The 21373-nt window shown below is 31.8% G+C and overlaps 5 protein-coding genes across 5 annotated transcripts; 3 read left to right on the top strand and 2 right to left on the bottom strand.

The window, feature by feature from the left end:
- Nucleotides 1–399: 399 nt before the first annotated feature.
- LOAG_01681 (hypothetical protein) lies at nucleotides 400–1624 on the top strand (the record flags this gene model as incomplete). Its single annotated transcript, XM_003137219.1, is given in 5 exon segments — nucleotides 400–473; nucleotides 487–551; nucleotides 853–897; nucleotides 1242–1360; nucleotides 1613–1624. The coding sequence occupies 5 exon segments, from the start codon at nucleotides 400–402 to the stop codon at nucleotides 1622–1624; spliced, it is 315 nt and encodes a 104-aa protein (XP_003137267.1).
- Nucleotides 1625–1688: 64 nt separating this feature from the next.
- On the bottom strand, nucleotides 1689–2687 carry LOAG_01680 (hypothetical protein). Its single transcript, XM_020445811.1, has 2 exons — nucleotides 2371–2687; nucleotides 1689–2000 (listed from the first exon to the last, which is right to left on the bottom strand). Exons 1-2 carry the CDS (start codon nucleotides 2636–2638, stop codon nucleotides 1801–1803), a joined length of 468 nt encoding a protein of 155 aa, XP_020303771.1. The 5' UTR covers nucleotides 2639–2687; the 3' UTR covers nucleotides 1689–1800.
- A 2906-nt stretch (nucleotides 2688–5593) lies between these two features.
- Nucleotides 5594–6584, bottom strand: LOAG_01679 (hypothetical protein; the record flags this gene model as incomplete). The annotated part of the gene is made up of 4 exons (XM_003137217.1): nucleotides 5594–5645; nucleotides 6001–6143; nucleotides 6254–6341; nucleotides 6538–6584. The coding sequence occupies 4 exons, from the start codon at nucleotides 6582–6584 to the stop codon at nucleotides 5594–5596; spliced, it is 330 nt and encodes a 109-aa protein (XP_003137265.1).
- A 1160-nt stretch (nucleotides 6585–7744) lies between these two features.
- Nucleotides 7745–11238, top strand: LOAG_01678 (wnt-4 protein). The gene is made up of 8 exons (XM_020445810.1): nucleotides 7745–7836; nucleotides 8204–8301; nucleotides 8735–8863; nucleotides 8955–9162; nucleotides 9329–9423; nucleotides 9776–9902; nucleotides 10550–10663; nucleotides 10916–11238. Exons 2-8 carry the CDS (start codon nucleotides 8234–8236, stop codon nucleotides 11045–11047), a joined length of 873 nt encoding a protein of 290 aa, XP_020303770.1. The 5' UTR covers nucleotides 7745–7836; nucleotides 8204–8233; the 3' UTR covers nucleotides 11048–11238.
- A 4550-nt stretch (nucleotides 11239–15788) lies between these two features.
- On the top strand, nucleotides 15789–20855 carry LOAG_01677 (hypothetical protein). Its single transcript, XM_003137215.2, has 13 exons — nucleotides 15789–15928; nucleotides 16240–16346; nucleotides 16892–17054; nucleotides 17536–17666; nucleotides 17980–18140; nucleotides 18206–18376; nucleotides 18594–18806; nucleotides 18912–19057; nucleotides 19365–19504; nucleotides 19593–19810; nucleotides 20055–20147; nucleotides 20344–20480; nucleotides 20635–20855. The coding sequence occupies exons 2-13, from the start codon at nucleotides 16329–16331 to the stop codon at nucleotides 20727–20729; spliced, it is 1686 nt and encodes a 561-aa protein (XP_003137263.2). The 5' UTR covers nucleotides 15789–15928; nucleotides 16240–16328; the 3' UTR covers nucleotides 20730–20855.
- Nucleotides 20856–21373: the final 518 nt, after the last annotated feature.

Below are 21373 nucleotides of genomic sequence, written 5' to 3'. Positions count from 1 at the left end.
AATTTAACTGCAGTTACAACATTTATTCTATAATATAAATTGATGAAAATTTGGTCTCTACTGATTGAAAATAGTTGACTGTATGGTAAGTAATATAGGGGAAGAAAAATCTAGAAATAAACCGTTAGATATATAGCAAATAACAATTTGCAACAACAAATTAACATTAGACTAGACTATGTAGAAAATTCGAAGTGGAAACATATGGAGGCATTTGTGACAACATGTTATCAAATGCATTAAACAATTCGAATTATGAATGGAAAATAGCCAAAATTCTGATAACTTCCAATAATTCCTTGGATATTTAAAAAAACTAAAAGTTAGCCGCGCCAATTGGAAGCTCACTCAATTCCGTTCTTCATTCAAGGTAAAGACGAAAAATCCATTTATTTCGGGATGCCTATAACAATGACAACATTGGATTGGTTTACTACAATATTAATGCGAATTGTTCACAATGTCAAATCGAGGTATTTTCCTCAGAATGTACCGGCAACTGGATTCATATTTCGGTTTGTACCACTGCGAACACGTCGGTGATCGTACAAGTGTCTATGAAAAATCATCGTTTTCAATAGTGGAGAAAAATACGTGTCATCTTCACTGATCATTAAACACGTAGAAACTTTTATCGAAGAAAACTTTGCTTTTATTAATTATGTTCGGGGTATATTTATTCCAAATGTCTCAGTGTTATTCATGTCTTCTTCTTTAATTTTTAAGTGATAGTTCTTTATCAATCTTTTTGTAACGACTTCTTAATAAACAAATTTATTTGAAGTCCAAGTAAGATCAGAGGAATTCAAACTCTATATGAAAAGTAGACTTTTTGTAAGAACAATATTTAAGTAAGACATTTACGCTTGTTCCTTGAGTCATATAATCTCGAGGAAGGTTTGAATAACTACTCTCGACAAATACATATTGCCTTATATTATATTGTACCCTCCAACTAGGAAATAAAAGTGATATTTTTCTATTTTTGTCAATATTTCATTTCTTAATGTATATAGTAGTATGATTCTTGAACCATTTCAATAATTATTTTCAGAATTTTCAAATTAATTTTTTAAAAATGAAATATGTTTCAAGGGATATAAGCGAATAAATTCATAAGAAATCAAATGTCTCGAACAAACGCAGAAGTTAAGTAATAAAAGTTGAAACCTTTTTCAATTTTTTCAAAAGTTTTTTAGGAATTGGATTTTTTTAAAGAACTGGACTTTGAATTTCTTTAGTCTTTGTACATGGAAAAGAAGAAATTCGAATATTTCAAATATTTGGATTTTTGATTAATAATTCATCACGCAGTTTTCCAAGTGACAAAGCAGTAGTATCGTGGATCGGAATAGGTACGGTTTAGTAATGAACTGCAGAAGCGACTTAGAATGTTTTCAAATGTGTACATCACTTATTCAAATTTATGCATAAAATTGCTTCTAAGGGCAACTTTTGTTGTTTAGAACCTTTACTTGAGAGTATATTTTTAAATGTGCAAAAGATTTTTTGATCATTGATAAATTAAAATTTCAATTTTAAAATTGATCAATCAACCAATTTTCTTTTACTGCATGCAACATTTGCTATGACAAAATTAATTAATTTACAGAAGTACGTATAATTTTTGCATAATTCATTCTGAAGAAGAGTGTAATTGCCAAAATTTTTCAATAATGACAATAACTCTAAATCGTCTTTATCAACATCGATTATAAATTATCACGTAGCTGCATGTCAACATCGATTATAAACTGTCACACGGCTTTGTCCGTCACAAAGAATTTTATAAAATAGAAGTTATGTAAATCTTAACAAAATCATAAGAAATACTAAGTAAAATATAAAACTATGAAGTGGAAATATCAAAGCGCTGTTACACAGATTACCGCTACAGCGACAAACTGAAGGGCTGTGATCATGGTGACATTCGAAATTGTTACCAGTCAGCTTATCACGATATATAAGTCTTTGACAGCCACGCATGACGAATTTTAAATCTAGAAAGTATGCAAATTTTATTGGTGAAATATATCCAAATAACAAATGAGCAAAAAATAACTGTCTTTAAGAGGCTTTTCCTCAGATAGGTAAGCCCAAAAATTTTGGCTAATTTGCTTTCATGTTTTCCAGGATGAAATGTAATTACAATGATTCAAACCAATACACTGATCCTGTCTCCGATCGGAAAAATGTCATATCGAATTCAAAAAGATTTACATCTGGAAAATTTTAAAAATCAAAATGTTCACGACAAACAATTCAATGAATTCTTCTGTCCACAGATATCTTACTTTTAATATAAAATATGAAATAAGTGCGAAATCTTCCAATCACTTCAAATAAAACGTGTCACACTGACTTACTAACCTTTTTGTCGTACTGTGATTTTGATACATTGATCGTCCGGTGAGCAGTTTATCTGTTTTACACTTTTGAACTCGACATCTTCTGAGTTGATACATGACCTATCAACTGGTGGTACCATAAAGGTCGAATAAAGTACCGTTTTGAATGCTCGTTGTGCATCCTTACTAATATTAGAGGGTAAACTGGATGCGCAGTTATAACAGTGAAATGCTTCACTACAGAAGAATAAGAGAAATTCAAAAATAATTAATGTAACAATGACAGACATATTGTCAAATTTAACACTTTTTGATTGTTCTTATGAAAGTATTCGTTTTAAAAAAAAGATGAAAGAAACTGAATGTATTGGAGAAGTCAGTTTGAATTTTTGAAGTAGCAAATGAAGAAGACAATAGCGCCATTCAAGTTTTAAAAGAGTTGAAAACAGGACCTTCCAAAAATTCTGTGAGATTTAAATTCAACTGTGGCCAGTAATTAGAACGATCGTACCACGGCGTGAATGGAAGACAGCTGGACATGACGAAACTAGCAGGAATGGAGTTCAGGAAATGAACATTGCAGTGAAGTTACCATGGAAACAGGAAAATATTAAAGTAGTTTAGGAGAAAACATATTCACTCCTTGAAACTATTTCCGGTTCGCAGGATTCGGAATGTTTCGCAAGTATTCTAAAGTGTCAAACGAATCTGTGTTAATTATCATATCCTGAAAAAAAAAAAACGCGTACATTGTCCAAAGAGAAAAATTTTGTACAACGCAGACGTGTTATGTGAGTGATCGATGAATGTATTCGTTGATCGATGTGGTAAAGAGGAAAGATGGCAAAACGGATGCGGGGTAAATAGTTGGAAAGCAACACCTGTGATTTTGCAAAAAAGTAAAAATTGAAGTTAATAAAAAATCGAAGACGATATTTGGCTGCAAAATTATTTTTCCATCCCACTGTATTTGCATAGATTTTAGACTTGGACTCAGCTAATTTCATGAACTAATTATAAAATTAATGCAAGAAGCATATTCGTAATCTATACTTGATAAATTGTTATCACAATCACATAGTTATCAGACGTCGTAGTATTAAACTTTTCGTGCATTTCAACAAATCAGTCAGGAGCATTTTTTTCAAAACTATAAGAAATACTTAATAAATTTCAAAGAATGATACATTAGCGCCCATTGTACAGTCGTTAGTCACATGTCAATCCCGTGAAAAATAATTTCGAAATTTAACAATCTTCTCAGCATTTTTTTTCTCAAAAAAAAAAATGTCAATTCTGGATTCATAAATTTTCCTCTCTTTAGAACAATGTTTGTCACTCTTTGTCAATTTACGGACATCCAGAAGAATGCGTGAATTGTCTTCCAGTTACATGTGCACGACAATATCTTACATGCAGTATTACGAATGAGGAATCATTTAGAGATCAAATTTCTGCTGCGTTTCATTCTTAGAAACCGGAAAAATTGCTTCATATTAAATTGAAGAAAAATCTAATATTAGAATTCAATTGCAAATATTTGTTAGTAAGATTTAAAAGTTTGAGAAGCAAAACATCTTGGTAGAATATGCAAAACTGAGTTGTTTCATCTTTCTGCAATTCATTTGACCTATTTGGAAACTTAGAAGAATAACTCTTTCTTGGCGAGTTTTCCAGAACAACCAGCGGATTTTCTCTGGCGAATGCGAAAAAAAAATTAAAACATATATTTGAATGTTTCTTTTCATAAAAGAGCTTATAATTTATTTGGTCGTTGTCCACTGCATAAATCAATATTACTAAAAAGTATTTGTTGTGCAATCAGATAATGAGTAAGAGTAAAAGATACTTGAAACTTTGATCAGTCACTGAATAAATAATGATCAGACAAAGTTAACATCCAGAACCAGTGAATTTTTTGCAAATTTAAGTTCGAGATTGGATTTAGTTTTTAAGAGAATAAGTTATGCTATAAATTCAGTTTATTGAAATAAATTTCCTGCAAATTTAATCTAAAATAATTTTCAAATTTTCGAATTTAAAACTGTATCAGTTATTTTTTTAAAAGTCATAGTTGGAATTACTAAGTAAAAAACCCGAACTTCAGCAAATTGTTAAAAATTAAATTTCTAGTCAAGGAAAATGTTACAAATATGTAATTAAATCGACTTCATTCACTCATTCATTCATTCATTCATTCTCAATGAATAATGAAGCTCATCATCAATGCCATCATCAGTCAGCCATCGTTATCATTATCATTATTATCATCATTATTACCATACTATTGTTATAATTGCTATCATTGTCACTATCGTCATCAACATCATCATCATCATCATCATCAACATCATCATCATCATCATCATCATCAACCCAATCGTTATCGTTAACTTGTCAATGAAAATGGACTCGCCCAATATGAGGGTCGGTTTCATCTGATGATTTACGACCGCCTAAAATGTCCGTGCCCTATCTCTTGTATACACCATTTAACGACAATATTTTCACTTGATCTGTACGTTTGCTTGCGTGTGCATGCCTTATTGCTTGTCTTTATGCTTTTTTTAATTGTTCAAATTAAATTATTGCTTTAAATTTTAAATGTTGTTTCCTAATCTTCCAAACAGCTCTCTGAAATTCACATCGTTCATATTCAAACAAACAGAATGATAGAAGACAGATGAGCGGACAAAGCGACTAATTTACTTTATACTTACGGGACAAATTTACCAGGCCTTGGAAAATTTATTTTCAGTGTTGCCTCTTTTGTCAACGAAGAGACAAATGAAGACAAGGAGAGGGAGGAAATAAAAATTTTTAGGAAGCAAACAAAATTTGGGGTGTCACAGTTATAAACCAGTAGTGAAGTGTCCCCGTATCAGCCGTCCTCTTTTGTCTTCCTCTTCTTCGATTACAGTAGTCTATTTGTGAAATATTTGTCAAAGCGTTACAAATTAGTAAGGGGACAAGGGAAAAGAGACAGTCTTTCATTTGCCATCGTATATTCCGATTCCGCACCGCTGATTCAGCATCGCTGATTCCTTTTCCGCTTTTACTCTCCTTATCATCCAGAAGCTTGTCTATCCTGGCTACTGAACAAGGCTACCTGAATGCAATACGACCGATGACTGTTGCTTGCGCACATATACAGTGGAGCAATGTGCTACAACAATAAGCTAAAGACGAGCACTGGCGATGAATTATATCATCTTTCTACTACTCTTTCTCGATCCATTTGTCGATTACGTCATCGCGATCTCATGGCTGTTAATTTTTTTTTTTGCAACAGTTATACTTAAAGTCTTAAATATTAATTTATCTAAGTCAGACTTCCAATAAATATCAATCAGTTTTTTAATTAATTACCTTACTAATTCCATTAAATCAAGTTAGTATAAATGGCTAGCATTATGTCAAGTTGCAGTTCCCACAAGTTGTTTTTATATTTGTCTTTTTACTAGGACATTTTCCATAATTTTCATAAAATCCTTCACGAATTAAAACTATATGATCACTAGATAGTGCTACCATAGGTATACAGTAAGCTACTGAGAAATGAAAATATTAGGAAGGAAGTAATCAAAATTACCTGACATAACTTTGAGTACAAGGTTTTGAACCTATTTAAAAGACCAGAATTTATCTAAACGCGAAAGATTGATTTAATTTCAAATTCAAGTGATGTTTAATTTGGATGAGTAGATGAGCTGCATGAGTTGCCACAAATGGATAATCAACTAAACGATGTCTGATTCCATATTCTTCCATCTCAAATTTTGGATAGTCGGGAAGCTTTAAAAATTAGCTTACTTGAAAAAAAAATGAAAACTCCGGAATATTTTGTGCAAGAAATCCAGATACAGAGTCCTATAATTGGCTTTTGATGAACTGAATCGCTCCACCTTTTCGATGATTTTATTACTTATCTTCTGCAGGTCATTTGATTTCTCTTCTCTTACTTTCTCTAAAAGAATCTGGTTGGCAAGATTGCTGTAAAAATTAATCAAGAAATTTTCGCTTCTATCAGTGGATGACATCTGTAAATTGAAGTTTAAATTTGCATTTTTTAAAAGAAAGGTAAGAATATAAATCAAAAGTTATGTTGGAGGCTCTTTTTCTGTCCCAAGAAAAATCTAAAAATGTTCTGAAACCATTCCCTCTTCTTCTCTTTTTTCCTTTTTTTTACTTTTTCATTTGAGCCAAAAATTCTACGCTGGCGCCATTCTGGCACATTTTTAGGACGACTTCTATCGATCGATCCTAATTGCTTTTATTTTTTTATGCAAATTAGAATGTTTTGAAAGTGGATACAAGTGCTCATTGGTCATCAGGTCAGAAAAGACCCTATTAATTCTAAAAAGAACTGTTTCATTTTTCCTTTCACATTGCTAAATTAGTTCAGATTAGACAGGAGTACTTGTCGCTATCACTCATATGAGTAGTAGAATTTAAGAAACTTTCTAAAATTGCCAACAGTCACTAATTTTTTTGAATCGCGTCATTTTGTTCGGATAATTTTCCCTTTCCTGAGAAAGATCATAATCCGTTCATTAAAATCGTTTGTGATATTGTCAACTGATAGAATGAAAGAGTGTGTGAAATAAGTAACCAACAAATGTAAAGTTGTTGTTAGCCAAGAATGGGACAAATGATAAGCATGGGACAATGAATTGTAAGTATAGGACAATTGTCCAAGTGCAATGATCAATGATTTCTAGACAGAATTAAGAATTCATTCTCATTCTCTTTTACCTTCCATTCATGCATTCATTCATTCACTTAAACAACAATTGTGAAAATGGATAGCATCACTTAGTGGATTTAAAATTTCCTTTAAAATGATAAATAACATTTGACGAATGAAATCGATTGGCTGTTGAGCAACGACGACGATGATGATGATACGAGTAGCAGTCTCTCTGAGCAAAATGGAAGGAAGGAACCCTCCCCACTCCCTAAGGCAGTCATCAATTTAGTTCAGCCAACGTCCCTCTCTTTTCCGCCCCATCACAGTTTATGACAACTTACAAACTACCGTATCCCATTCAAATGATACTTTGTAATCATAATATATTCTTTCCTCAGTAGGAGAAAATAGCTTTTCTGCATGCAAAATTCATCAATCTGGAAAACGTTCATGTTTACTTTTAAGCTTTCATTTGTACCTTTTAAATTTACTAAAAAGTAAAAAGCTTTTAAGGTAATTTCTGACAAAAAGATTGGCATATCATTCAGTGACCAGTTATCAATGACAAATATTGACATTTAATCAGGAAGGACGTCGCTTCTTAATTATTAATTATTCTCAAGTATAAAATGAAGAGTTCGATTTTTAAAACATCCTGACGTTGTCTTTCTTTAACAAATTGTCATATACATCATTATCGGTAATTGTTTTAGAGCTTTAAGCCTGTCCAGTTCAAAGATAGACCGATTGCATCCACAATGGTCATGTCGGCATCTGCATGGACTCACTCGCAAACAGGTCATACTCAAGATTCTTCGAGATTGGAAAATTAAATATTACAGAATCTGAAATTTTATAGAACAAGAAATATGTTAAATAGTGAAAAACCTATCTTATAGCCTAACCCAAAAGTTAGACTTCTGAAGAAGAATTGTTTGTAGTACATGATACTAGACTGTTACCTTTTCTCTAATCATTCATCCAAAAATTGCTATGTAATCTATCACGATAACTTCAACTTGCACAAAATACAGGATCAGTAAATCTCCGCACTGTGATATGGAATAATTGACCTTTGCAATGAATCATATAACCTCTATCATAATCATTTCGATCTCACTTATGATAAAAAAGTCGTAAATGTGTGTGACAGTGAATATTGCAGTTAAGGTTTTGTCGACGCAACATCGAACAGATGGATAGCATAAGAAACGGTGCCCAACTCGCATATTCCGAATGCCAATATCAGTTTCATCAAAGGAGGTTTGTCAATCAATGCTAATATTACAATCATCAAACACTTCAGGACTTGTTTGAAACGTTGTATGGTATGGTAGAAATCAGAATAATCAATCAATAACTATTGAGTATTGGAAATGATCCTTGTTAATCTTTTTATTACTGAGGGATTATTATTCCAAATTATTTGGTAATTTTTTTATTGCCGAACGATTATTTTTAATTGAAGCTTTAGAAAAATCGTCGATCAAAAAAACGAAACCTAAATTAATTAGTAAAATTAGATTCAGGAATTAAATTCAAGTACTTTGACGCTCATCAGTTGAAATACATAATTTTAAAACTTTCGGTTTGTCAATTTATAATTTTGTTTCCGAAATTAGGTTCGATTTTCCAAATTTTAATTCATTCATGGAAATGTTTGGATGAAAAAAAATCTGGTTGATCTATTTCTTAGATGGAATTGCTCGCTAATCAATCCGATTACGAAGGAAGTTTTTGGTGATATGATCTTAAACCGTGGTACTCGGGAAGCTGCCTTTGTTCATGCTATTTCTTCCGCCGGAATAGCTTATCGAATCACAAGGTTTGTCATACAGGAAATATTCAAATGAGCTACTATTCCTTTACTTGAACACCGTGTCCAGAATGAATAATTTCTTGTTATTATATTACAGGGACTGTTCCAAGGGTCTCATCGATAAATGTGGCTGCGATTTGAGTGCTTTGAAAAGAACGGATCAGTTCAACTGGAATGGATGCTCGGATAATGTCCGATATGGTATTGCTGTATCAAGAGCTTTCGTTGATGCTGCTGAGAGGGGCAAAAATCAAACGCTTGAACGGAAAATCATGAATTTGCATAACAATAATGCTGGAAGACAGGCAAAGAAACTTTCAAAATATTTTCTTACTTTCATCAAAACATATATCAATGAATGATACTTAGGCTGATAAAGTGAAATGTATTGGTCATTTTGTCGCCTTTTACGGGCAGAGTCGAATGGTAGAGATACTCTTTTATACTCTCTTATTCGTTTTTCTATAACAGGTACTGGAGCTAAATACCCGGAAGCAATGTAAATGCCATGGCCTGAGCGGTTCCTGTGAAATGAAAACGTGCTGGAAATCAATGCCAACATTCAGGTAAATCTTTTAATAACCAAAAACAGAATGATGAGATGACTTCTAATTTTTATTATACTCAAAAGACATAATCAGTGATAATAATTGCGCTGGCAGGTACTTGCTAATATACCAGGAAGTTTTCAAGATGCAAAAATTGCTAAAGGTCCAAAGATCAACAAATCTTTCTCTCTCAAGATCTTGAGGACTTATAAAGATCAAGGAAAAATCGAAAAAAGCATAGGATTTTTGAATTAAAAAGAATTAAAAATGGAACTTGGTTTAGAATTAATATTAAGGAATCAAATTTGAATTTTAAGGTTTTTTAAAACTTTTTGCTAGTTGCTTATTGGTATTGCGTGCATTGTTGTAGGGAAGTTGGAAAGATAATCAAAGACAAGTTTGACGGTGCCACAGAAGTAGCAATCATCGAAGAAGACAATAAACCGATAATGGTCCGCAAAAATGTCAATTTCAGAAGACATACTAAAGCTGATCTCGTAAGTTACAGTTTTGTATCGTTTTTCTGAATTCAAATTGATCATTAAAATAGTTTCCAGTAAATTACGAGGATTATCATGAGAGCTTTGAACTCAGTAGCGAACAGAGAAATTTAATAAGCAGGTTCATTCATTAATTTCTTGAATTAATTACGCTTTCTGTAAGTTTTAAAAAAAAGCTATGATGTAATTTGTCTTTCAAATATCTGTAAAATAAAACAGTACATGAAGTGGCAACGCCATTGTTATTATTTATTTCTTATTCCTTATTCTTTATTCCTTATTCTTTTATTCTTTATTCTTTATTTTTTTAATTTTTATTCTTTATTCCTTATTCTTTACCTTTTATTTGTTCTTTATCCTTTATTCTTTATTCCTTACTCTTTATCCTTTGTTCTTTTTTATTCATTTATTCTCTATCCTATATTTCTCATTCTTATTCTTACTCCCATTATCTCTATTCTTACCCCTATTGTTATTCCTATTTTTATTCATATTCTTGTTTCCATTTCTATTTTTCTTATTCTTACTGCCATTATTACTGTTATTTATTATTATTCTTATTTATTATTATTATTATTATTATTACTATTACTATTTAATTATTATTTAATTATTAACTGTTAATCATTATTATTATTGTGAAGGTTTATCTGGAGTCGTCTCCGGATTACTGCGAACCGGATCCGGAATATGGTATTTTGGGAACGCATGGACGCCTTTGTAATGTCTCCTCGCATGGTATAGATGGATGTGACCTGGTAATTCTGAAATTTGTTTTAAATAGTTTTTGGTTATTGTGAAGTCTATTTTACTATACTTCTTAACTAACACATTTCTTAACTTACTTTTTACCTTACCCTTAAACAAACAAGTACCGTAGTTCGAGTTCGCGAAATTTTAAATTCCACACCACACTTTTCCGACCATAAATTTTTTCATTATTGTTTTTCCATACTAATTACTGTCGTCATAAATCCATTTTCATCGAAACTTCACTCCTTCAATTTTAGATGTGTTGTTATCGTGGATTCGATACACGGGTACGTAAAGTGATGGATCGGTGCAATTGTAAATTTCATTATTGCTGTCGAGTGATTTGTCAACCGTGTGAAAAAATCATTGAGGAGCATATTTGCAAATGATAAGCATCAAATGATTGTTTGCCTCTTATTTTAATAGTTCTTCATTGATAAGATACTATTTGTAGCTTTTGGCACCATTTCGATAATTTGTTTTGCTATGGAACATCAAGCCAAGTCTATCGTGCAAGATGAATTTGGTCTTTTAGAACATTTAAATATCCCATCGTATTTTGCGACAATTTTGACCAAGTTAGGTCAGATGAGTCATTTTCATCAGCTCATCCCCTTACTATTATTTTCTTCATTTGCGTCTGTTCCAAATTCCTGCTGTGATGAGCTTACTCTCTCATTCTTCTTGGGCTGCTCTTTTTCTTTCCTTTCTCTTCCCAAGTTTCCGGACTCGGAATTTTTTCAGTGTGGGAGAATATGCTCAAATCCGAAAGATTAAAACAAAATTATTAAAATATTTCGGATTTGGAAAAGCCTTTAGATCATTAGCACTGAAAAATGTAATTAATCAAATTTTTTAGGATTGCAGTGAATATCTTTGATAAATGATAATTATTAGACAATTGATATACAAAATCTAATACGAATAAGCTATCGTCCGTTAATGGTAAAAGGTGAAGTTAAATAAAAAGAGAAAGAGAAACCTTTTCGATCCATAAAACTAAAATAAGGTTTAATTCAACATTGCTATTTGTTTAGCAAGAAGTATCGGTTCTTTTTCATTGTGATACACTTCTAGAATAAACTGTTTCCTTTGTGATCAGAAATATTTGAATTTCTGAACAAGCCGTACATTTCCATCAATATCTTCCTTGCGGACGTTTCCGCGATTGATTGTACAATTTGCGCTGCTTGCTTATCCCTCGTTGGTCTCATTTTTGAAATTGATCATTTTTCTTTCATTACTATTCACTTTCAGAATTAACTCATACACAATTTATTACCGACATTTATTTTATCGTTTTTGCTCTTTGCATTCAATTATTCAAATGAAGATAAACAACGATGTATGCTTGAATTTGTTAATTTTTCAGGTTTTTTTCGCTCTGAAGATTTAGCATTTCAAATCGATTTAACTAATTAAAGATTTAGCTTAAGTCAATTCAACTAATTAAGGATTTAGCTCAAATCGATTTAACTAATTAAAGATTTAGCTTAAATCGATTTAACTAATTCTGAACTTCATGGAATTTTGTTTGAATAGACTAAGGACTGCGTAATACAGAAGTGTTTCGGGGAATTTAAAAGCAATTAAAGTTTTTCGAACACTGGAATTCTCAAGAATGAGGAAGACTTGCAAGCCAACTTCAAAAACATGCATGCCATATATCAGCAAACTGCAAGTATTTCGGGACGACCTTTTTCCCAAAATGAATTGTTGCTAATTTCTTTGAAATAGTGGTTTGCGAATATTTAATTAATTCATACACAATTTATTATCGACATTTATTTTATCTTTTTTGCTCTTTGCAGTTATTTATTGCAATGAAGATAAACAACGGTATATGCTTCAAGCGAATATCGCAACCCATTTTTACCAGTTGAAATTTCCCTATAACCATTTTTTGCAATCTTGAAATGTTGGGAAAGCAAGCATTCACATTGAATGTCAAAAAAAATGAGAAAAGTAATAGGCTTAGCATATTACACATCTTCCCAATGTTTTGGAAAACCGTTTGATTGCTGATACTGTCTCCCTATGAAAATGTTTTCAATTCTTCCGACAACAAAATTGTCAAAATAATGAAAGCAATTCGTTATATGCTCTGGACACTATAAAAGAAATATGTAAATGACCGATGAATACAATAATGATGAACGATGGATTATAGCATCACAAATATTGCTAATGAATTGGATGGTCATCATTTATTTAGACTTGTCATATTTTAGTTTGCTGAGAAAAATGCTACACTGAATATAGCCATGTCGCTACACTTGGGAAAATTCCGAAATGTTATATGAATATCTTGGTGTAAAAATAAAAGTTCCTGCTTGCCCAGAATGCCCCTGATCCTTAAGATTACATATCAGTTTGGTCCAGGTTTGGATCATAATCAATACCTGACCTCTTTCTGCACAATTGTAAATGTACAATTGAAAAGGTACGGCGCAACTTCCAGTTTCTGTCGATCTCCAAAAACCTTTCACTCTTTCCCCGCTATTGGCGGTGATGTAAAAACGTTCATTTACATACCGCTGATAAATGATTTCAAAAAGTAATATTTGCTAATTGTAATACATTTCAACGTTTGAATGTTACTGCAATCTGTGCATTTTTAATCAAATTTTAGTTCTAAGAAAAACTTACTGCCAGTTTTGAGAAAATCTGTTATGTAATATGCTATAAATAAACTCTTAATTTAAGTTTTCAATCGTAGCTTTGAATAAGAAAATGAGGTTAATTAACAAATTGAAATTATTATTAATTCAAAACAATCGTTCTTGCTAATGTTTTCATTCCCTGTTTGCGCATTTATTCCAAATGAAATATTTCATTTTCTTTTTGAAACAATATTTCATTTTGAAAAGTGCTTCGAAATTTTTGCAATTATGAAGTTATAGCGGTCAAAAACACGTTGATTCATCCATTTACTTTCGTGTGACGGCAATGCTGCCGTATGAATTATAAACTTATATTAATCAGAAAAGTGGTGAGTCATTCATTTTATTGCCTTGTGATGAAACCTACTTTTAAAATCAAAACAAAATTTAAAGTTTGATTTTTTTAGCGGCAGAGAATTATAAACCAATTAAATTGCTTGATAAGCATAAAAGCTTTCCGGCAGATTTGCGCTACAAAACATCGTACAAATAAACCACTTAACTTTTCTATCTAGTCTCAATCACCATTCATTTCTTTTATTTTTGCCAAGGTTGGTGACTTTACTCCTTCTTCCCATTCCTTCTACTTCATACCTTCTACATAAGGCTATGAAGGAAGGCATGAAACTGAAATTAAACGTGAATGAAAATACGTGAATTCTTCCATGAATTGCATTATTTTTAACCTTACGCGATGAACTGAAATTTTAAGAAGTACTTTAATTTATGCTCTAGACGATGGCCTTAAGCTATTTGTTCATACATGGACCTCGGTGAGTTTTGTCATCACCTAGGAAGTTTGTCAATCACTTTTATCAGTTCCATTTATAAATTCAATCAACAACATTATTATTCAATTCAATTTAAGATTTTCTCCCTTACTGCATATCTTGCATCAAAAAATTGATGATTGCAAATTGCGATGCGACACTTCCGCGATGTAATCAGTTTGAAGATAAATCATAAGCGCAAATGTGTAAGCAACATCGTTTTCAATTACTCAACTTAAATTTTATTACGGAATTCATAGAAAATTCTGAGAAGTATTCAAAAGGTCAATGATAAATTCCCACAAAATACTGTACTTTTCTTCCTGCTTGCGTCGAAATATTACTTCACATATTTCAAGTCGTTCGGTGTTGACCGATACAAAAACAATATCCCCACCGGTACTTCTTGCAAAGATTATTTCGTAAATGAAGTCCACAGTAATTATTTGAAGAAATTTAATTTAATATCCTTTATAATTAAGGTAATAGAGATTGCATGGATGCTTTATAAATTAGAAATGAGACTGGAAGTAAAAGTAATCACACTGATTGAAGCGGAATAAGTCGCTCGAAAGTTTCCGCATCAAATGGTAATATTCTTTTAAAACATTTTACACTAAGTTCTTTTTTTAGATTAAAGCGAAATGAAGAGAATTATAGGCATTGTTACTGTAAATATTTGTTTAAATAATTAATTATTCAATTCTAATAACTCTGCAACTGCTAATTTTCAGCTAAGTGATCCGATGTAGAATGACAAATTTTAAAAAAATGATTGTTTTAGTTTCTGAAAACTTTGAAATTTTGTAAATATTTCAAACATAGTTTGGTTTTATTCACAAAATACTCCGACAATTTACCATTGAGAAATACGACGAAAGAACATGGAACAATGTCATGTAAGTATTGTTAAAGTCCATTTTTATGTTTAGAATTTATTTATTTGAATGAATCTTTTTTTGATTAAAATTTAATAAATCATTATAGTTAGACTTCGGGAACGAAGATTTAGAAAAGCTCTATTCATAACTTGCTGCAAACACCACAAATGTAAATGTATCATTCCAGCCAAAGTAGCAGGTTTTTTAGAGGAGACATAGCTTCCTAAGGTCTGTCTATTAAGCCTAGCAAGCTTGAGCGATAACAGAGTGAAGTTCTCATGACGTGGGTTTTGTTTAAGTCTTCTTTTGGACGGATCCTTTAAATGTCATACGGTATTTTGCTAATCTCCAAAATACAGTGTTTGAAGAATTTTGAATTCCAACGAAAAATTATTTTGGAAGTCTCACCCTTATGGGTGAGACTTCTTCGAAAAAATTAAACAAATTTCTTATCTTTTTCTTGAATAATTTATGTGAAATTAAAGAAAGTGAGGTTAATTAACAAATTGAAATTATTATTAATTCAAAGTAATCGTTCTTACTGATATTTTCACTCGCTGTTTGCGCATTTTTCCAGTAAAGATATTTCATTTTTAAAAATGCTTCGAAATTTTTGCAACTATGAAGTTATATCAGTCAGAAACACGACGATTCATTCATTTGCAATGTTGTCGCATGAATTATAAACTTATATTAATCAGAAAAGGGATGAGTCATTCATTTTATCGTCTTTTGATGTAACCTACTTTTGAAATCAAAACAGAATTTAAAGTTTGATTTTTTTTAACGGTAGAGAATTATAAACCAACTGAAAATCGACGATAACAAAAATATTGTTGAAACTCATTTTTGCAGTGATAGAGCTGGTTTCTTAAAAGATGATGAAATTATCGAACATTTTCGCTACCCTGATGAATATACTTTTAAATTAGTTGCTGGAATTGTTGCATTTACCGGTAAGAGGGAAGCTTTTTTGCATTTTGAAATAAACCTTGTCGCTTTTTTCTGTGTCTTTCCAAGATTCTTGTCACAAAGGAAGAATGAAAGCAGTAAAGTCTTGTCCCATTTTTTTTTAAATTTTAGGCTTCGAATATTTCACCTTAATTTTGAATAAACATAAAGAGTTAAATCAAAGAAATCAACAGGCTGCTGAAAGTTCAACTGAACAATTTTGGCAAAATTAAACGAACTTATCAAATTATTTCAAACTATAAGAATCAAATGATATTTTTACCATTTTAAAATATCATTATTTTCGCCTTCTAAGGTCTTACGCGTGACCAGTTTTGGGAAAATTTTGGCGATTTTTATGTTGACTATCTTTGTGATAACAGCTGGGAAGAGCTGCTGCGATCAATGAGTCCTGATTTTGTGGTATGAGTTATTTATTCCCTAAAAAGACTGTTCACTCCCTAAAAGGATTACTTACGTCTTAAAAGAATAACTTCCTCCCTAAACAAGTTGATAGCATAACTTTCACATAAAAAATTCTAACTAGGAACTTTTTTTCGAGGCTTCCAATCAAAATTATTTGAGACCTTACTAGATGCCAAGTATAGCCATTTTTGGCTTTCTATATGATGTGAATTTTGTTCCTTTCAGGCCTGTAGCCTTCTTTTTTTTTATGAAGACTACTCTGTTATGATTGGTTAATTCATACCTTTTCGGAAACCAATACCAGAGTGTTAATGCGCCAACTACCAATGGGGGTGAAAAAGCAATCATTTTGAATTGTCGCTTGATATCATCTTGCTTTAACCTCATTCCAACCTCTTTTAATTACAAGCAGTCATTTTTTTACTCAAACTGGTGGACTATTAAAGTCAAAAGTCAAGGTATAACTATCGAACTCAAAGTCAAAGGTCAAAGTACAAAAGTCAAAATGTATTTTTGTCAAAGTATAACTAAATAAGTTACAGAATTTCTTCAATGGATTGGATTCATTGTATCATTTCATAAGTTTTGCCATTTACAAAGATACCAGAAAAGGACCGTTATTTCGATGTGAAAAATATGACGACGGGGATTCAGTTTTGCTTCATTATTATACCAGTCAGCATGGAATACATCCTATTGTCAAAGGTTAGCATTATACCAGTCAGCATGGAATACATCCTATTGTCAAAGGTTAGCCTTAAAGCATTTAGCTAATTAAGCCAAGGTGTAACTACGATTTCAGTGACCCTAAATTTTAATATTTATGGCCGCGGCTATTTTAATTATACGTGAAAAAAATACGTTTATTACCTAGTTCGAGTTATTCCCAGAATACTATTGTATCTCGAAGCGCTTATCAACTGCTTTTCTTTTTCACTGTGATAATCGTATTGATCTATTGGAGGAGAGAAAGGCCTTCCATTTGCTAAATATAGCTTTACAAACGTTCTGTGAGTTAGTGATAATGCCATCGTAAAATTATCTGTTGAAGATCGTGAATAACTTTTAATTTTTGATCATCAGGGAAAGTAAGTTCAAAGATCTTAAAATTTAAAATTTTTGAATTTACTTTTCTACTCACGTTTGAACTTTAAACTCACTCTTTGAGAAATGTATTACATTATAGGTGTAGCACGCAAAGTGGCAAAAAAATTCTTCGGTATGGAAGTAAAAATTACGCTAATTGATCTAAGCAAATGCGATTTGCAATATGCAAGTAACGCGCAGCAACAAGAACACGCTGTTTATAAAGTTGAAGTTTGTTTGCCATATTCTCATTCAATTTCACATTAATTATAGATTTCAGCTTTTATCTTGCGACTTTAAAAAAAGCAGCGAATGTAGTAGTGTTGGTCAGTGAGTGACCGAACCTATCATCTAATTACTGATATCTCTTAGCTCTTTCCATAATCTGCCAATCTTTAAACTTTCCTATTTTTTTTGTTTTTTCCTTGTCTGCAAGTCTCCGTCTTGTTAAAATATATTTAAATTAATCAACTATGCTTTTTTCTTCTTCACACTTTCGACATATTCTCATATGTAATCCGGGAAAATCAAATAGAAATTTCAGGACATAACGCATTGTGGCTTATTATGTCGTAAATCTGTAGAAGTTATGGGCAAAACTGATGGCATACTACAAGTAAACAAAGCGGATTTCATTTCCTTACAACCGTATCATTTCATAGCCGATAACAATTGTAATTTAATACAATGCGGGAAAGGCTTTTAGTAAGTATTTAGTTTGATAAGCACATGGCTGATTTTTCTTCCTTTTGGCTTTTATTTCATTTAAGCCAACACATTTCAATGGAATCATTAACGCCTGGGACACCGTTGGAATGCATATTTGATATCATCTGGCCACAGATATCATTCAATTTCAATGCAATATACAATCTTATCAATGCAATATTCATTCTCCAATTAAGAAGAGGGATAAACAATGAGGAGCCTAACAGTGTTCGGTAACTGTTTGTTGTCAAAATTGCAAAGACAATAATGTCACATTTAAACATTGTTAGTGAATCACAGGAAACTTTATTCATCAACAAATTTGATGTTGGCATCAGTGTAGTTCTTCATTAATTCAGTATGGAAGTGTTCATTGGTAGTACATTGAAGTGTAATATTTCAAAACGTTATAATTAGCCATCTTTCAATTTTGATTCATTAATTTTTTAGAACTACCACATATCAGAAGAAAAAGTTAAAGCTGAAAGGACAAATGATGATTTTGGAACAGAGAAATTGGTTACTGTACATTGGTTCACCAGATATAAGTACTATTTCTGAGCTATTTGAATACGGAATGCGTCTGGAAGCAATGCCGTTACATGATTTCACTCGAGATGTCATACTTCTTAATCAGCAACGCCTTTCCAATATTGAGCAGAAGTAAATAACTTTTGCATTCAGTAAGATAAGATTTTCCGACAAATAAAATATAACTTTTAATAGTATCGGGACGACAATTCTGCTTACAACTTCCTTGCATTGCAGCATGCAGCTGCAAGCAAATAATACTCAAATGGAGGAGCAAGCACGGAATATGAAATGTGAACGAGTTAAAACGGAAACATTACTGTATCAATTACTACCGACATTTGTTGTTACGCAACTTCTTAACGACAAAACGGTGAATGCTTGTGAGTTTCTTTACCTCTAATCTTGCTTGTGAATTTGTTAACTTTAAATTTGAACTTAAACTTCATTTGTTATACTCTACCGAACTTTCAATAAACCTATAAAATTACCAATTCCTGATGCTATTCTGGTGATGCAATCTCTTCACGTTAATTTCTCATCCTTATCCTTTTTCTAGAGAAATAATTAATGTTGTGGATTATCAGTGATTAGTCAACAGGTAATCACAAGCCATCATTAGCTAGCATTCACGAAAGAGTAAATTTAAATATTACAAATCAATGATTACCATAAGGTTGTTAAATTCAGATGAATATCAAGAAGTAACAGTAATGTTCGGTGATATACCAAATTTTCACAGTATTGTTATGGGTTGCAGACCACAACAAATCATGAAATTACTGAATGAATTGTTTACAAAGTTTGATCGTTTGGTTGACAAACATTCCGTAAGATTTCCGGATTTCTTACTTTGGCACAGTATTGTTATTTCATGCAGTCAGAGTAAAACTGAAATTGAACACCTGACTTTTAAAGGTATTTAAAGTAGAAACAATTGATGACACATATGTGGCAGTGGGTGGGATACCGGAAGAGACTGATAATCACTGTGAAATATTATGTCATGTGGCGCTTGGCATGATTTTTGAAACACGATCCATTATTAATCCGATTACTGAAAGACCGCTCCAAATACGTCTTGGCATCAATTCTGGACCAGTTGTGGCTGGAGTGATTGGCAAGAAAATGCCCAGGTATACCAGTTATTGAAAATTTTCCCGAAAAAGTAGCAAGTTTGCAAAAAAAAGTGATTGTAAAAATTCAGCAACTAAAAACTTCCAGTTATTCGCCATTGGAATTTTGTCCTGTAAATACCAAACAATTCTTCAAACTTTTGTTGGATTAGATTAGTAGTAGCAATATATTTTCAACAGAAAGTTTAATTAATGTATAGAAAGTTACGTTTTGGAAAAATATCTTCAAAAATTCAATTTTTAGATTCTGTCTTTTCGGTGATACGATGAATACGGCATCACGTATGGGTAGTCATGGTGTACCCGGAAAGATCCATTGCAGCAAAACTTCTTTCGAGTTTGCCTTTTTCATTGGCCATACTTGTAAAATCTCTAACCAAACTGCTAATGTGTAGTCATTGAAGATAGTGGCCTGTTAACTTGAAAGTAAATAATACCTCAGAAAATTAAGTAATTTCCAATACTTCTCGTTAGGATATTAAGAGAGTTAGGATATTAAAAAAGTGAATGGCTGAATTTAACGGAATTTTTAGATGCGCTCAAAGAACGGGCAAATTTATTTTTGAATATCGCGGTATGACAAAGATTAAAAATAAGGGCGTAATGGAAACATACTTTTTAAAAGCGAGTATCAAAAAATCCATCTGGGAAATCATTGGAATTGAAAGAAGTATTCTTTAAGCTTTTTTATTTGTTCTGTTAATTGCTTTTACCGGCTCCAAATTTCTGCTTCTTTCACATCATCCTTTTAATATCATATCTCCAATCATCAAGTCGAGCAAGTTCAATTAACATAAATTTTGGGGACATCGAAAAATTTTCAGATATCAATGAACATTCCATTGATGGTTATGCTGAGCTGGAAGAAGGTTTGGAACAGAATGAAGTAAAGAATTGTCAAATCTGTACAATTCTCTAACTTTTTAAACAGAAAGTTGGATTTTTTTGAATTTGATATGAATGAACGGACGGATAAATATTGCATCAATTCAATGATGTTTCAGATCGTTCAAAAACTGAAATAAAACGGGAAGTATGAAGTATGATTTAAATAAAGATACTAAAACTTTAGCACAAGAAAAAAAGAATAAGAAATAGCATTAAAATGGTTTGATATGGTGAGATGAACTGGACATAAAGAGTTTTTGCATGGCCCATTAGATATTTCAATTTGCTGGAATTTCATAAGCCAAATATTTGATCGTAGATCTTGATTTGATACCACGGTGAAGATATATTAGGAACTACTGGCCTTATCACGGAGACGCCAGTGATTTATTACACAAGCTGTAAAATTAAAAAAAAAAAAGCCCCAATTATTAAAATTACAATTACTATCATTGTTGTTTGCTGTAGTGGTCTCAGGTTCAAATTTCTCACGAAAATTGTTATGCTTATAATGAATGCTTTGTTCCACGGATGAAACTACGATTTTAGTATTTTTATCAACAGGGGAACAAAAAAATTATTTTAGTTTAAAAAACTGGTGAATATCTACATACAAATGATCAAAGCAAAAGACTTCAAACAACGATGTGTTAGTAGAAAGAAAGGATGGCAGCG

This window comes from Loa loa, assembly GCF_000183805.2.
Source record: "Loa loa unplaced genomic scaffold supercont3.29, whole genome shotgun sequence".
In the NCBI taxonomy this organism is placed as follows: domain Eukaryota; kingdom Metazoa; phylum Nematoda; class Chromadorea; order Rhabditida; family Onchocercidae; genus Loa; species Loa loa.
The sequence above is the reverse complement of the archived record's forward strand: the minus strand, read 5'-3'. Positions and strand labels throughout refer to the sequence as shown.